Genomic DNA, 15,637 nt, shown 5'->3' with positions numbered 1-15,637 from the left:
CTCAGCAGCTATCTCCACCGCACCGTCGTCAGGAGTCGGGCCGTCCCGGAACCCACTGCCCTGGGAGAGTTGAGAGCTAGGAGACACCATCTTTCCCCGACTGCGTTTCAGAAAAACCACGCCGCGTGCAGAACTCAGCAGGGATGAAACACTGAGGACCCGCCCGGCTGAGGGGCGGTGACGGACCCGGAAGACCCAGAACTTCCGGCTGCAGGTGGGAAGCGGCATCCAATCAGCCCCTGTGTCTCAGCGGCCAATCAGCTGTCGCCTTACAGCGGCGCTCGGGACAGCGGGGCCGGGCTGCTCTTAGCCGAGTGGCTGTCACCTGCAGGGTCCAGCTCCGGGTCGTGACGCCCGGTGAGGGCGGTGTGTCTTTGTGTCTGCCGCCTTTCCTCCTCCGCTCATGTAATGCACTCCCTGAACCAAGAAATCCAAGCATTCTCCCGGAATAACCTCAGGAAGCAGTGCACCAGGGTGACCACGCTAACTGGAAAGAAACTTATAGAGACCTGGAAAGATGCCACAGCTGAAGTTGTGGAAGCGGAGCCCGGCGGTGGGGGTGGTTATGGCTACGTGCAGGACCTTAGCTTGGACCTGCAAGTTGGCGTTATTAAGCCCTGGCTGCTTCTGGGTGAGTAGACTGGCTGGCCACTGCGTTGTGGAGTCCTTTGAACTGGATTCCTTTGCCATCAGCTTCCTCTATGCCTAATAATCCCCCTTGCACAGTAACATCATCAGCTATCCTGACGGAAAGTTGAAATGTTTACTTTTTTAGGTTAGGAAAAAAATAGGGATGTTTCTTTCACATCAACATTTATCACTTTGACACCTGATTCTAGAATTTTAGAAGAAATGTTCTTATTTTCTTAACTTTCTCTGGAGGCTAATGGGAGGCTGTGTTTTCTTGTTTTGTGAAAAGACCATATCCTTTTAAAATGCAAATAAGCACGTGGTTCCTTGGCTGTTGGAAGGACGCTGAAAGCTTACTTCCCCTGTCATCTGCTCACGGTGTCTGTCTTTGCTGTGCTGAAAACAAGGCTTCTATTTTACATCCACGAGTCTGTTGGCCTCATGTCTTGTGATGTGGAAATACTGAATTTGTATGCAAGCATCGCCTACAGATAGCAAAAGAAGAAAGCATGTAAGAGATTGGGATTTTTGTTGTTGTTGTTATTGCTTCTGTTTTTGTTTTTTCGAGATAAGGCTTTTCTGTAGCTTTGGAGCCTGTCCTGGAACTAGCTCTTGTAGACCAGGCTGGCCTCGAATTCACAGAGATCTGCCTGCCTCTGCCTCCCGAGTACTGGGATTAAAGGCCTGCACCACTACCGCCTGGAGAGTACTCGCTTGTTATCGTGTTGATCTAGTATGGTATTCTTTAGAAACCAGCCTATCCCGTAGATCTGCATTACTTCATATTTATGAATGAGAAAAATAACACATGGACACAGACTCGGGAGTTAGATATACCCACAATATGAAGTATACACATACAATGCTTTTAAAGATCTCCAAGTTACAATTGGGGACTGGGCTTTAAGACTGGGTGAGTGATTTGCACAGATACCAGATTTAGTAAACAGCAGAGCTGGGCATCAGGTCCACGTCTGATGTACTCTTACCCTCTGCCATTATACTGTGTTGCTTGCAGTTAGACTTACATTAGGTGGTGCAATGCATTTATTCTCTCTAGACCGCCAAAGCCATCTGCTTAAAGTATTTTTTTAGTTTATTTTATATGCATGTATTGTATGCATGTTACATGTCCATCATGTGTGTGCATGGTAACCCCAGAGATCAGAAGAGGTCATCGGATTCCCCTAACTGGAGTAAGGACGGTTGTGAACCACCGTGTGTGTGCTGGGAACGTCACCTCCGTCCTCTGTGAGAGCAATACGTGCTCTCAGCCACTGAGCCGTTTCTCTACCCTCCAAACCATCTGCTTTTCCTGAAGTAACACCCGATGAAGTTGTTCTGGCATTGTGAATGTTTCCTTGACAACACTCAAGCAGTGGAAGTTTTCGTTATACCACGAGTTTTAAGACTTATCATACACGATTAAAAACCCAGACACAGATATTGGGGCCCAATCTGAAGATCAGAAAAGCAAAGCGGTTAAGCCACTAGAGAGCTGTTACCTCAAAGAAATCCTCAGACTGAAAGAGAATGAATTTCAGTCTTATCCCGCCTTATATTCTTCTCTAGTGCTGGGATTAAAGGTGTGAGCCACCACGGCCTGGCCTCCAGTGGCTTGGTTTTACCTTCTGGTCTTCAGACAAGCTTTATTTATTAAAATACAAATGAAATATCACTACAAACTCTCTTTAAATTGATTGAATAAATAAGGCCATCTAGTTTTTCAGCTCAAAGAAAAAAATATATGATCTCACCAAATGAACAGCAAAACTTTAAGTGAATGGTTTGACTGAGCAGGACAGCTCAGATCTCGTTCACTGTATCCAGAGTGATAATATGGATATGAGCACATCTCAGTTATTTGACTTCCTGAAGCTGCTTCTGACCTCCCCAGGCACACGCTCTGTCTTCGTCCGCCCTTTGTCTCTGTCTCTTTCTCTCCCCTTCTTTCTTACATTCACAATAAATGGGAAAAAAAGTAAATGAAAAGCCGGGCGGTGGTGGTGCACGCCTGTAATCCCAGCACTCGGGAGGCAAAGGCAGGCGGATCTCTGGGAGTTCGAGGCCAGCCTGGTCTACAAAGGGAGTTCCAGGACAGGCTCCAAAAGCTACAGAGAAACCCTGTCTTGAAAAACCAAAAAAAAAAAAAAAGTAAATGAATAAATAAGTAAATACTTTAAAAACCAGAATTTTAATTAGCTGCAGTGGTGACTGTTCCTGAAGCTGAGGCGGGAAAATAACTAGTTCACGGCTCCCTGGGCTACAGGGTGAACGCAGCGTCAGCAGCAGAGTGAGACCCCGCAGTGGAGTACATACCTCAATACCGCAAGCACAGGGTGAGAAAGGAAAGGATTTCACTTAAGCCATGTTGCAGGTTTACTATTTTAAAATACAAACAGATCAGAGTAATTTGTTAAAAGATGGTATGTTCACTAAATATTAAATTAAAACTAATTTATCTGAACGTGTTTGCCATCCCCGACATGGTTAAACCTTCCTAGAGTTGACAGCTGAGAATTACCTTTTAGTTGTGAGGTATTTCAAACTGGCAGGAAATTACAGAAAGACGAGAGAACAGACAATTTCTGTACCCACCGTCTACGTCTGTTAAATGCCCATCTTTTGGAAGTCTAACTTCCGAGTAGAAAGAAGCAGAATGCGTGTTTAGTAAGGAGCCTCCCAGCTGGGACCCACTGTGTACTTGTGGATGCTCAGTGACCTGAAATCATGTAAGGGAAGCCGATTCCTCAGGCAAGGAAGGGCGGCAGGGAAAGTGTTGTGTACGGAAACAGAGTCACAGGAAAGTAACAGTCCTGAAATCCTTCGTTGTAAATGTCCCATTTGAGCATTCGTGAAACCTGCTCTGTGCTAACTGGCCATTCTCAGATAAGAATTTGTGTTGGAGAGTAGGGAGCCGTCTTCAACAGAAAGAGACCGGGAGAGGCACAGCCCCAGCGGTGTACAGTGGGTGGGTGGGAGCCGTGGACCGCAGAGCTACTGTGTGTTCCCTCGCCAGCTGGCCTGGCCTTCCTCTGCAGGTGTCTGACTTTCTTAATACCCTTTCTTTTATAAAACAAAGAGGTGTTTATTGTAAATAATAGAATTCACGTAAGAAAAAAAATCACCTGTAACCCCACATTTAGTGTTTTGTTCCATGTACTTTCTGATTTTAAACACGTTTTTGTTTTTTATGGTACATTTCACACCATGCCTGGATTGTATGTGGGTGGTAGGGATCTAACTCAGGTCCTGTTTCAGCAAGTACTTCACCCACTGAGCCGTCTTCCAAGCCCCTCTAATGCGTATTTATTTCCTAACATACTGAGAATATGTATCCCATGCCTTACCTATTTTAATTTTTATTTCTAGTGGTACATATTGCTATACAGATTTCGCTATGTAATTGTACCATCTTTTACTTATCTTAGCACCTACATTGGACTTGGTGTTGTTTTGCTTGCTGGTTTTGTTTTTATACGTTACGTGTGAACATCCTTAGAGGTAATCACCGCAACATCTATAATTTTAGTATAAATTATTCAAAATGGGAAAGTCCATAGATGGATACAAAAGTTAACTTTTCATGGTGAATATTACCAAATTTCCCTTCTAAAAAATTAAACTGATATTCTCCCACATTGATTTTTTTTTCCCCCAAGCTGTTGTGTTTTTTAGAGAATCCTTACATAAAATTCGTGTGAAGATTCAGAATGGTGGTGTTTGTATTCAGGATCATATGATTTATTTCCTCAGGGTCACAGGATGCCGCTCATGATCTGGAGCTACTGAGGAAGTACAAGGTAAATGCAGCGACGGATGCTTCAGGTCTAGGACTGCATCCAGGGGGATGGCCGTTCTCCCATCCCATGGGAAAACTGTATTGCTCCAACTTTGGCATGATTCCTTTCATCTGTGCAATTTGGGCTCCAATTTTAATAGCATTGACAGAATAATCGCACCTGCTTTAAATACACAGCTGTGTAATTCAGCTTTCCCGTTTCACGTTCTTCTCGGGTCCCTTCACACAACCCATGCACTTGACCCTGGAAGCGCATCTTTCCTGCCTATGTGTGAGCAGTTCCGTATGGGGCAGACTTTCCTCACCTCTGCTTGTCAAAGACCCACCCATTCCTGAGTCCCAGCTCGTACACCAGCCTCCACTAACATTGCTTCTTACCTGCTCCCTTCACACAACTGATTGGATTTGTTGCTTGCTTTCAGTATTTCCTCGAAGTAACTTTTAGCTGTTTGCTAACATGTCAAGCACAGTTTCAGTTCATGTTGAGTGGTTTGAGGAGCACATGAGGTTCCTGTTCACTTGAAGCTTATGCTCAGAATGGACCCAAAGAAAATAAAAAACTATAGAATGGTATAGTGTACGGTTCAGTCTAGAAGTACAGAGTGACGATGCCCCTGGTTTGTTTGGTTTGGTTTGAGACTTGGCGACTCAGGAAAAGCTTCTTGGAGGAGGGAATCTTGAATTTCTCTCTGAGGGGGGTGAGACGTAAGAGGATTCAGATAGAAGAGATGGTGTGTGTAGACAGCCCCAAGCCAGAGAAAAGAAAGGTTGATGCTTGCAGGGACAGAGGTGGAGATGAGAAGATAGTGTGAGAACAAAGGGTACCAAGATATGAGCAAGAGAGGCAAGCGTGACCCAGTGCCGTCGTTGTTTAGACACGATCCAAAACATGGTGAAAGCCAGTGACACATTTGCGCAGTGAAATATCAGGATTAAAGGTGCACTTTAAAGAGATTTCTCATTAGAAGCAGTGTGGGAAACAGAATTGAGCTAGAGATGGGGAGACCAACTGTGGAGTTACTTCATTTATCTCGGGGAAGCTGAGACTGGCTTAGATTCGAATGCAGAGGGGTAGAGAGAAGTGGTGGATTTGAGGTATCCTGAGAGGTCAAAATCCTCACGATTGGTTGGTTATGGGGAGAAGAAAGTTCCTAGTTGGTGGACTGTGTAGGAAGGATTAGGAGCTGTGGCCCCGTTGGAGGAGGTGTCTCACTAGGGGTGGCCTTTGAGGTTTCCAAAGCCCATGCCAGGCACAGTCTCACCCCCTCTCCCTGCTTGCAACTTGTGGATCACGGATCAGATTGTGGTGAGCTCTCAGCTGCTGCTGGCTGGCTGCTTAGTTGGCTGGTTGAGTGCTTAGATCAATAAGTAAAATTTGCATAGAGAAACCTCAAAAGAATATGAGAGAAAAGCAGTGACCGTGGTTGCTGTGAGAGTAGAAAGATGGCGTGGAGACGCGATGAAAGCAAACCTTTTCATCCTTCCTCTTTACGGTGTTTTGATTTCAGAGACAGAAACACATTTTGATTTGCAGTGGAAATAATAATGCCTAAGTAAGAGGCCTGAGACAAGCTGCATGCCTGGTAAACACGAAGTAAGAATAAAGGAATTCATACTACCCCTGTTATAGAAGGTGTCCCAGCCCAAGGCCAGCATCAATCAACACTTCTCTCACTGGGTGGTAGAGGTAGGCTTTCTTGAAAAAGAACCTTTTTGGCTGGGTCCCTTTCATAAGCCCCATAAATGCTTGTGGTTCATTGCAATAGAAAACCAAACCAAACAAACAAAAACCACTGAGGTTCTTGTCTTTGTTTTTTGCCCTCTGATCTTCAGACAAGTTTACTTACTAAAACAAATAATATACCACAATAATATTCACTGAGGTGTTTTTTTCCTAGTAGATATTTTAAGTACTTTCTGCTGAGGTCCTTGTTCACTCAGTTCTTAGGATCATTAAGTTCAACCTGATCTGAATTTTCACAGTGCTTCTAGTGCAGGGCGGATGGCAGTCTCCAAGGAGTCAGAGTACAACAGAAGCTTCCTGCATGTATTATTAAAGAGCATTGTTGCTGAGGGATGAGGCAGAGAACATGTACCACTCAGTGAGTCATTATGTTTTCATTATTCATATTCCGGAAGTTACAATTCCGGTCTGTTTCTGGATCATCTAATTCACAGAACTTAAAAACCATCTCTGTTCTTCCCTTTAAGGTGACCCATATTCTCAATGTTGCTTATGGAGTAGAAAATGCCTTCCTTACTGAGTTTACGTATAAGACCATTTCTATACTGGATGTGCCTGAAACCAATATCCTGTCTTATTTTCCAGAATGTTTTCAGTTTATTGAGCAAGCAAAACTGAAGGTGAGTTTTATTTTGATATAGTTCTTCAGAACTAGAAATTGAAACACAGGGGACCACCGTCCGGTTTTTGTATGTTTTACTGAATTTGTGAAGGACCATTGTGAAGATTTCCCTCTAGTAATACTCATCAAATCCTTCAGTATTTTTGGTTCTCTAATTGGTTTTTGTTGTTGTTGTTTGTTTGTTTCTTGTTTGTTTTTTTGGTTTTTCGAGACAGGGTTTCTCTGTAGCTTTGGTGTCTGTCCTAGGACTAGCTCTTGTAGACCTCGAACTCACAGAGATCCACCCGCCTCTGCCTCCCGAGTGCTGGGATTAAAGGCATGTGCCACCACTGCCCAACAATTGTTTCTTTTTTTATTAATGAGAAGTTTATTTTTCATATTAATTTAGCTTTGTTTCTTCTGAGTTCTTACCAAGAAACACTGGGATACAAACTCCCTCCGCTTCTGAATTTTCCTGTGTAAATATATAGTTAAATGTCCTCTGAGGCTGTGTTAGCACCTACATACATCCTGACAGATTTGTCAGAAGCCAGATGGACCAAAGGGTACAGTCTGCTCTAGTCTTGTCAGTGGATTCTTGGTGATGAATTCATTCTCCTGACTAAGGCGCAGAGATTGTGTAGCTGAGCCTATAAAAAAGTATTGACTGATTGATTGAAGCAGGGTCATCGAGCTTAGGTGAAGCCTCAGACTTGCTGTGCAGCCAAGGATGATCTTGAACTTCTGGTCTTCCTGCCTCTACCACCCCCACACTAGACTTGGAGATGTGTGTTACCGTGTCTTTTTTTATGCTGGACTGGGCATGGAACCTGGGGCCTTGTTCGTGCCAAGTACTCTACCAGCTGAGCTGTATCTCTGGCCCCTATGCATTTTGAAGCATAGAATTTTAAGACAGAATGCATGTTGTTGTGCTGAGACGATATGAAATCCTAATCTGAAACTATCTGCTGGTTTTGTGACTTAAGAAGACCGACACAAGATATTACTTCAATATTAAGTTCGATTTATTACCAATGTTCTGACAGACAGGACTTCTAGGATGGCTATTACCTAAAGTTGTATCCTGAAATGATATTTTTTTCTCTCAATAAGTAATTCTGTTTTATATTTTAATTGTAATTAAGTTTATATTTTTCCAATTAATTCCTTTAGTTTTTATGTATGATGGAATGTATAATCATTTTTGATAAGGAATAGTATCAGAGGATTCACACTCATAGACCTGTTTACGGTAGCCATATCAGATGCCCAGGCAGGTTGGTGGATACGGCTTATATAGTAGTCTCTTCCCCCAAGAACTAGTCAGGAGTCCCATGGGGACTCTGGGACTAGGAGCACATCCCTTGCAGGAGTCCGTCCCCGAGTCCCACCACCTCCTAACCTCACAGCATGAGCCCAAACTTTGATACCATGAGCCTCTAGGGGCCATGCTCAAACCGTCTTCAAAGCACAGCACCATATTGGATAGGCATGAGTGTTGTCTAAGTGACCTGTGCTACAGACGTTTGCTGGGGGATCTCAGCACAATAAGGAGGTTATCTTTCTTCAGGAATTGTCACAGTCTGACTCTCCAAAAGATTGGGAGTATTTTATGTATTTGATTTTTAATATATTTAAAATTTTTTCTTTGAGGATTTTATACATGGATACAATGTATTTTAATCCTACACCAATCCTCCCCCACTGTCTCCCTCCACCTCCTTTGAGATCCTCCCACATCCCCCTCTCAAATTCATGCTCTCTCTCTCTCTTTTTTAAATAACTCACTGAGTTTAATTACTGCTGCCCTTATACACTGGGCATGGGGCATCCACTGCAGCGTGGTCAGCCTACCAGAGACCACACTTCTGGAGAAACCCGACTCTCCCTACCCTAGCACCTGTTGACTGTTCGTAGCTCTTCAAGTAGGGTTAAGACTTCATGAATCGCTCTGCACTCCCTGATGGAATGTTACAGGGGCTGGAGACCAGGCTTAGCCATTGAGAGAGAGTTCTCTTTCCTGCAGAGGACCCAGACCCGTTTCCCAGTATGGTAGCTCATAACCGACTGTAACTTCCAGGGAACCTGTCTTAGGGTTTCTATTATAACAAAACACCATGACCAAAACAAACAAACAAAACAAAACAAAACAAAAACAAAACAGCAGATTAGGGAGGAAAAGGATTGTTTGCCTTACACTTCCATATATGTTCATCATCGAAGAAAGGACAGGAACTCAGGGAAGGAACCTAGAGACAGGAGCTGATGCAGAGGACATGGAGGGGTTCTGCTTACTGGTTTGCTCATCATGGCTGACTCAACCTGCTTTCTTATAAAATTCAGGACTACCAGCACCAGGGAATGGCACCACCCACAATGGGCTAGTCCCCCCCACATCAATCACTAATTAAGAAAATGCCTTATAGCTGGATCTTATGAAGGTATTTTCTCAATTGAAGTTACCTCCTTTCAGATAACTCTGGCTTGTGTCAAGTTGACATAAGACTAGCCAGCACAGACTCTAACATCTTCTGACAAGGTGGACATACATACACATAAAGTAAATAAATTTATAAAAAACAAAAGTAGTTATTTAAAATAGTGAAAGAAAAATATTAAAATTTTTTAAAAATTGATTGAGATCTGGAGATTGTTTTGAACTAAGTAATATACATTAGTAATTTTCAAGTTGTTGTAATATAATTTTTAAACATTTTAAGTCATAAAAAATTAACTGTTAAGTGATGACTCACATCTTTCATCCCAGCACTTAGACAGAGGCAGATGGATCTCTGTGAGTTCGAGATCAGCCTGGTCTACAGAGCAAGTTCTAGGACAGCCAATAGTACACAGAGGAACCCTATCCTTAAAAACAAAACCAACTGTTGGTACAAAGTGGAAAAACAAATTAGGTTGAGGCAGGAAGACTGAAGTACCGGGTGAGTCTAGAACCCCCCGGGGCTACTTAGTGAGAACCTGTCTTAAAATGAAAAGAGAAGGCTGGTCATAGAGAACTTGCCTAGTGTGTGCAGAGCTATGAATTTTATAGCTCTATAGTACTAAAACTATTAGTACTGCAAATGCAGAAGAAAACCCACAAAGCACAAAATGAGAGGGGCTGGAGAGATGGCCTAGCACACAAGAGCTCTTCCTCCTGGAGGACCAGTTAGTTCCCAGTACCCTGGCAGCTCACATGTGGAACTCCAGCTCCAGGGGATGGGACACACTCTTCTGGCCTCCATGGGGTCTCTACCCACATGTGTGTGCACACATGTACATGCACACACACATAATTTTTAAAAATAAAGATAATTTTTAAAAAGTGGGACAAGTTCCTGATGTGTAGATGTATATGGTGGGTGTTATTTTACTTTTCCTGTGTGGAAGCAAAGCTCAAAAGTGAATCATAGACAGTTGACACAGACTTGTTGATGTGAGGAATTTCAAAATATTAATTTTGTTGCTAATCATTCTTGAAAAGAGATGCCCTTGGAGGTTTGATACAGTGGATCAAGATAGTATTTTCATCACAGATCCACAGATGTGGGGATGCTGCCTGGCAAGCCTAAAATAGTCAAATGGCCCATGACAGCAGTTGTGTAATGTGAGCTTGGGAGCTAGGGTTTCTAGTCATATGGTCCCCTCCTGTCCCTTTCCTGCTGTACCAGATGACGAGTGGAGAAATGAGGTTGCTGAAATGTTTAATTCTGTGCTGTGTGCTCCGTTCACTATAGACCATTAACTTTTTAAAAGCCCGCAGTTGGCCAACTGTACACTGTTGGTCCATCAGATCGATTTCATTCATCATTGATGATGCAATATTGCCCAAACCGGCATCCACCCTGCACTGTGTCCACTGCACTTGTAAAGTATCATTTACCTGAGGAGTTTTCTATTTATGGACCTCACATCTGGGATATAATTACCTTTCCCATTCCATCATTTACTAGCTGATTGGTTAAGAATATTTTTAATTTACTTCCTTCGGAATCACAGGCCCCACAGCACCAATGATTTTGTACGTAGATTTCCAAGCCAGGGACACCAGTTATTTCTATACATGCGCTGGTAAGTTGCTAGGTTTTTCTCTGTACTTGGCTGGGTCACTTGAGGCCTGTAGAAGATGCCATTTGAGAATTCCAACCACATTACCAGAGCCTTTCAGTCCCGGGGGAAAGCAGGTGGTAGATGATAAATTTGTCCTCGTTTTCTGCAGTGAAATTTATTCTGTGATATAGATAGACAAGATGAATTATTTACTTGACAGTTTTGAGTCTGCTAAGAATGTCTAATTAATTTAATGACCTTTCTCAGGTGACTAATGTGAGTTTTGTTTGCTGTCATTGCAGGATGGCGTGGTCCTCGTTCACTGTAACGCAGGGGTTTCTAGGGCTGCTGCCATTGTCATCGGCTTCCTGATGACTTTTGAAGAAATGGAGTTCACCAGAGCTTTGTCGTTGGTGAAAAGTGCAAGGCCGTCCATATGTCCGAATCCTGGCTTTGTAGAACAGCTTCGCGCCTACCAAGTGGGCAGAGAGAACAGTGGAGGTGACTAGCTGCCCACAGCGGACAGGGACCGTGGTCCATGATCTGTGCTCTAGCAGAGACAGACCAACAGCTTCTCCATTGGCCTCTGTTTTGGGCAGAAAACTTGTAAAACTTCTCTTTCCTGTTGTCTTTTGCCAGTGGAAATGGGGGTTACTTGTATTGCCCTGAATATTAATACATTTTTAAGTTTTACCATCACTTTGTTATTGCAATATCTGGTTAAGTATTTCTTTGAATTACAAAGAGAAGATAATGTATTATCAAATCACTAAATCACATATGTGTAGGAGAAATTTTAAACCTTAAATTTTTTGTTAGAGATAGAAAAGCAATCAATGAAGCCTTTTAATTAATTTTTTTTCTCATACAAAATTTCATGAACAAAACCTTTTGAAGTGGTAGACTTACTAAGTGAAGACTTACCATTTCAAAAAAGGTAAAATTTTTGTAAAGAATTTTTTCTAAGTTAAAAAATAATATCTTGGGGCTGGAGAGATGGCTCAGAGGTTAAGAGCATTGCCTGCTCTTTTAAAGGTCCTGAGTTCAATTCCCAGCAACCACATGGTGGCTCACAACCATCTGTAATGAGGTCTGGTGCCCTCTTCTTGCTTCCAGGCATACGTGCAGACAGAATATTGTATATATAATAAATAAATATTTAAAAAAAATAATATCTTCAGCTTCTCCCAAAGAGTACCAGAATCAAAGGCTTATATAAAAGCTATCTGATGCTTATAAATACATGTAACTTAAATCCTCTTATGAAAAACAAGTTTCTGGTGATATTTGATAACAAATAAAGCTTCCTTGAGGATCAGAGTGCGAAACTAGCCACACTAACTAGCCATAGAGGCTGGGCAGTGGTGATGCACACCTTTAATCCCAGCACTCTGGGAAGCAGGCAGACAGATCTCTGTGAGTTCAAGGCCTCTCTAGGCTACTCAAGATCAAATCAGTCTAAAAGAAAAACAGAGCTCACATCTTTGATCCCAGCACTGGGGATCCCACTCATTTAGTCTTAGCACTAGGGAGGTGGAGACAGGAGCGATGGCTGGGCAGAGAGGAATATAAGGTGGGAGGAGACAGGAGCTCAGAGCATCCAGTCTGGGGATCTGTAGAGACAGGACCTTGCCTATTGGGTCTGAGCATTTGAAGAGGTAAGAACACTAGTGGCTGGCTGCTCTGCTTCTCTGATCTTTTGGCTTTCACCCCCTAATATCTGACTTCAGATTTTTATTTAATAGGACCAATTAGGATTACATTATACAAATTTTCATTTTGACTTTTAAATTTGGTCCTATTATAAGTATTTTCTTTTATTCGTTAGGTGATTGCATAGATGCTCTATGTTATAATTTTATGATTTTTTTTAATTAAGCGTTATCACTTACACTTTGCTCTTTTTAACTTGGGTGCTAAGTGTTCTGTTTATGGGTTTCCTGCCATATTTTTTGTCTCCTGGGATCTCTAAAATCTATCTTACAGTGAAAGATGATTTTTTTTAAGATAAAATCTTAAGATTGATCTATTTTATATTTCAGTATTCTATTGAAAAACATATTTTCATAGGAAAAATTATGAATCTATAAAAAAATTTAAATATTTATAGAATGCTCAACATTGTGTACATTTTTTTCCTGGAAGAACACTTTGAACCGTTTTTTTTCTCTAATGCTTCCATGATAACAAAACTGAATTATGTACATTGTATATTTGCTATATGGTTTTGAGTTTGAGGCAGGGGATTACAGATCAAGTGGGAGAGTGTATGCTTAGTTTGCTAAGAGGCCCTGACTTCCATCATCAGCAACACACACACATACACACACAAATAAAAATCTTTTAAAATTTTTATGTAGGTGCATACTGCAAATTTTATCTTTGTCTAGTTATGAGGGATTTTTTTATGCTTTTTGAGTGACATTTGTGATAGGTTCTAAAAGATAAGTAGGAATTGACTGAAGGTGAGTGGGTTGTGGCAGATTTTTCAGAACTGAGTCAGGAACATATGTAAAAGCCAAAAATGAGGAAGAGCACGAAACATTGGCATATGAAGGACTTACTGAGATGTGGGTGAGATGAGGGAGCACTGAGGCGGAGGGCATGGGATGGAGGGTGTGGGATGCTGTCCATCACTGAGGCGGAGGGCATGGGATGCCGTTCATCACTGAGGCAGAGGGCATGGGATGCTGTTCATCACTGAGGCGGAGGGCATGGGATGCTGTCCATCACTGAGGCGGAGGGCATGGGATGCCGTTCATCACTGAGGCAGAGGGCATGGGATGCTGTTCATCACTGAGGCAGAGGGCATGGGATGCTGTTCATCACTGAGGTGGAGGGCATGGGATGCTGTTCATCACTGAGGCAGAGGGCATGGGATGCTGTTCATCACTGAAGTGGAGGACATGGGATGCTGCCCATCACTGAGGTGGAGGGCATGGGGTGGAGGGTATGGGATGCTGTTCAAGGATGTGGACTGTCGGCCAGATCATCGAGACCTGGTCCAGAGCTTTCGGATGTTAGTCTTTCAGAACAGCAGAAAGATTAAAGGTTGTAATCATAATTTGCTTAGAAAGTTTTCTTTTACTTTCATTTTTATGTGTATAGATATTTTCCCTGCATATTTGTCTGTGTGCCATGTGTATGCAGAGTCCATGGAGGCATTGGTTTCCCCCACAGGACTAAAATTTCAGACAACTGTGAGCTGTCCCTTGTGGGTGCTGAGAACTGAACCCAGGTTCTCTGTAAGAGCAGCCAGTTCTTTTAACCCCTGAACCATTTCTTCAGCCTCAAGAATGATAGTTCATTTATTTGAGGTAAGGTCTTGTGTTTGTTGTTGTTGGGGTTTTTTGTTTGTTTGTTTGGTTTTGGTTTTTTGAGACCGGGTTTCTCTGTAGCTTTGGAGCCTGTTCTGGAACTAGCTCTTGCCTGCCTCTGCCTCCTGAGTGCTGGGATTAAAGGCGTGCACACCACTTGCATCTTACAGGTGGGCTCTGATTTGCTACCGAACTGAGGATGACCTTTCACTTTTGGTCCCCTCTCCATCAGCTCCCAAGTGTTGCAGTTAACAGGCATAGACACCAAGGCTGGTTTATGTGGTTGGTGCTGGCTTTCACGCATGCTCTGCAGGCACGCTAGCAGCTGGGCTATATCCCTAACCTTCAGACCATTGTTTTAATGATTCAGTCTGTTTGTATTGCCTTGACTGAGTTGGGAGGAAAAACAAGGCAAGTAAGGAGGTTAGGTCCAGGCTTCAGGTGGTGAAGCCAGGTTTAGTTGATGCAGTAAAGATGGAAAGAAGGGGAAGCTAGAGACTTCAGAACACCTACTGTTCTGTCCGAGAACCAAGCACAAACATCAGGTAACTCACAGTAGCCTGTAACTGTAGCTCCAGCTCCAGGGTATAGGACACCTTTGGCTGCTACAGGTGCCTGCATGCACATGCGCACACCTACACCTAATTAAAGTAATATAAATGAATCTTATAAAAACGGAAATAAGTGGATACTTTGAAAAATATTTAGAGAGTAGGTCTTACAAGCCATGGCATTGAATTTTATTGAAAAGAAGAGTTTTTAGCCGGGTAGTGGTGAGGCAAACATTTAATCCCAGCACTTGGGAGGCACAGACATGCAAATCTCAGTGAATTGGAGGCCCGCCTGGTCTACAGAGCGAGTTCCAGGACAGCCAGAATGGTTACACAGAGAAACTCTGTCTCAAAAAACAAAACAAGAAAGAAATGAAGAGATTTCAGAATCATCCCAAGACTTTCATCTTTAATGAGAATAAGTATTCATTCCTATGTTGGCCTTTTATATTTGATTCGACGTATCCTTGAGATATACAAGTCAAATGGGTATGCCAAGAGGGTAACTAGATGGGGCTTTTGGTTACTGGTAAGAATTTGCAGTAGGAACAGACAGCATTGCAAAAAGGAGAGTTTAAAGTCAAACTAAGGTATAAAGCTGGATTTTGGAGAACAACCATGGCGGAAGCCATGCTGTCGCTCCTGGGAATGGCGCATAAGTGTTTTGCAAATGGAGCTTGTTAGACTAGAGGGCATGGCCCTTTGGAGAGTCCCGTCCACCTGACAAGGACCTATGGAAACAATAGTGCAAAGTCCTGCGCTGATCCTAGGGAACTCATGGGCTTCAGGCCTCTGTAGCTTTCGCTATGGTAACTCTTAGCTTTGCTTTATTAGCCATGATTGTGCCTGGGTTTACTGGGAACCAAAGCTCTGGTGTGTTACAGAAACCGGTTTCTCCAGTTGCCTTGTGTCCAGAGTAAGCAGAAAGAACTCACTAAGGCTTAT

General features: G+C 42.8%; 1 protein-coding gene across 2 annotated transcripts; it reads left to right on the top strand.

Moving 5' to 3' along the window:
• Positions 1 to 274: 274 nt before the first annotated feature.
• Positions 275 to 11,523, top strand: Dusp19 (dual specificity phosphatase 19). Of its 2 annotated transcripts, XM_075984737.1 has the most exons (4): positions 275 to 631; positions 4,387 to 4,433; positions 6,644 to 6,796; positions 11,127 to 11,523. In XM_075984737.1, the coding sequence occupies exons 1-4, from the start codon at positions 409 to 411 to the stop codon at positions 11,331 to 11,333; spliced, it is 630 nt and encodes a 209-aa protein (XP_075840852.1). In that variant the 5' UTR covers positions 275 to 408; the 3' UTR covers positions 11,334 to 11,523. The 2 variants fall into 2 exon arrangements, with proteins under 2 accessions (XP_075840852.1, XP_075840853.1); XM_075984738.1 differs by lacking the exon at positions 6,644 to 6,796.
• The last annotated feature ends 4,114 nt before the right edge of the window (positions 11,524 to 15,637 follow it).

This window comes from Microtus pennsylvanicus, chromosome 9, assembly GCF_037038515.1.
Source record: "Microtus pennsylvanicus isolate mMicPen1 chromosome 9, mMicPen1.hap1, whole genome shotgun sequence".
In the NCBI taxonomy this organism is placed as follows: Eukaryota; Metazoa; Chordata; class Mammalia; order Rodentia; family Cricetidae; genus Microtus; species Microtus pennsylvanicus.
The sequence above is the reverse complement of the archived record's forward strand: the minus strand, read 5'-3'. Positions and strand labels throughout refer to the sequence as shown.

What these genes read in the sequence shown, in the direction of transcription:
- Dusp19 (XM_075984737.1), top strand. Translation starts at nt 409, where the DNA reads ATGCACTCCCTGAACCAAGAAATCCAAGCATTCTCCCGGAATAACCTC. An exon ending in AGCTACTGAGGAAGTACAAG is followed by an intron (nt 4,434 to 6,643) that starts GTAAATGCAGCG and finishes CTTCCCTTTAAG; the next exon opens with GTGACCCATATTCTCAATGT. An exon ending in TTGAGCAAGCAAAACTGAAG is followed by an intron (nt 6,797 to 11,126) that starts GTGAGTTTTATT and finishes CTGTCATTGCAG; the next exon opens with GATGGCGTGGTCCTCGTTCA.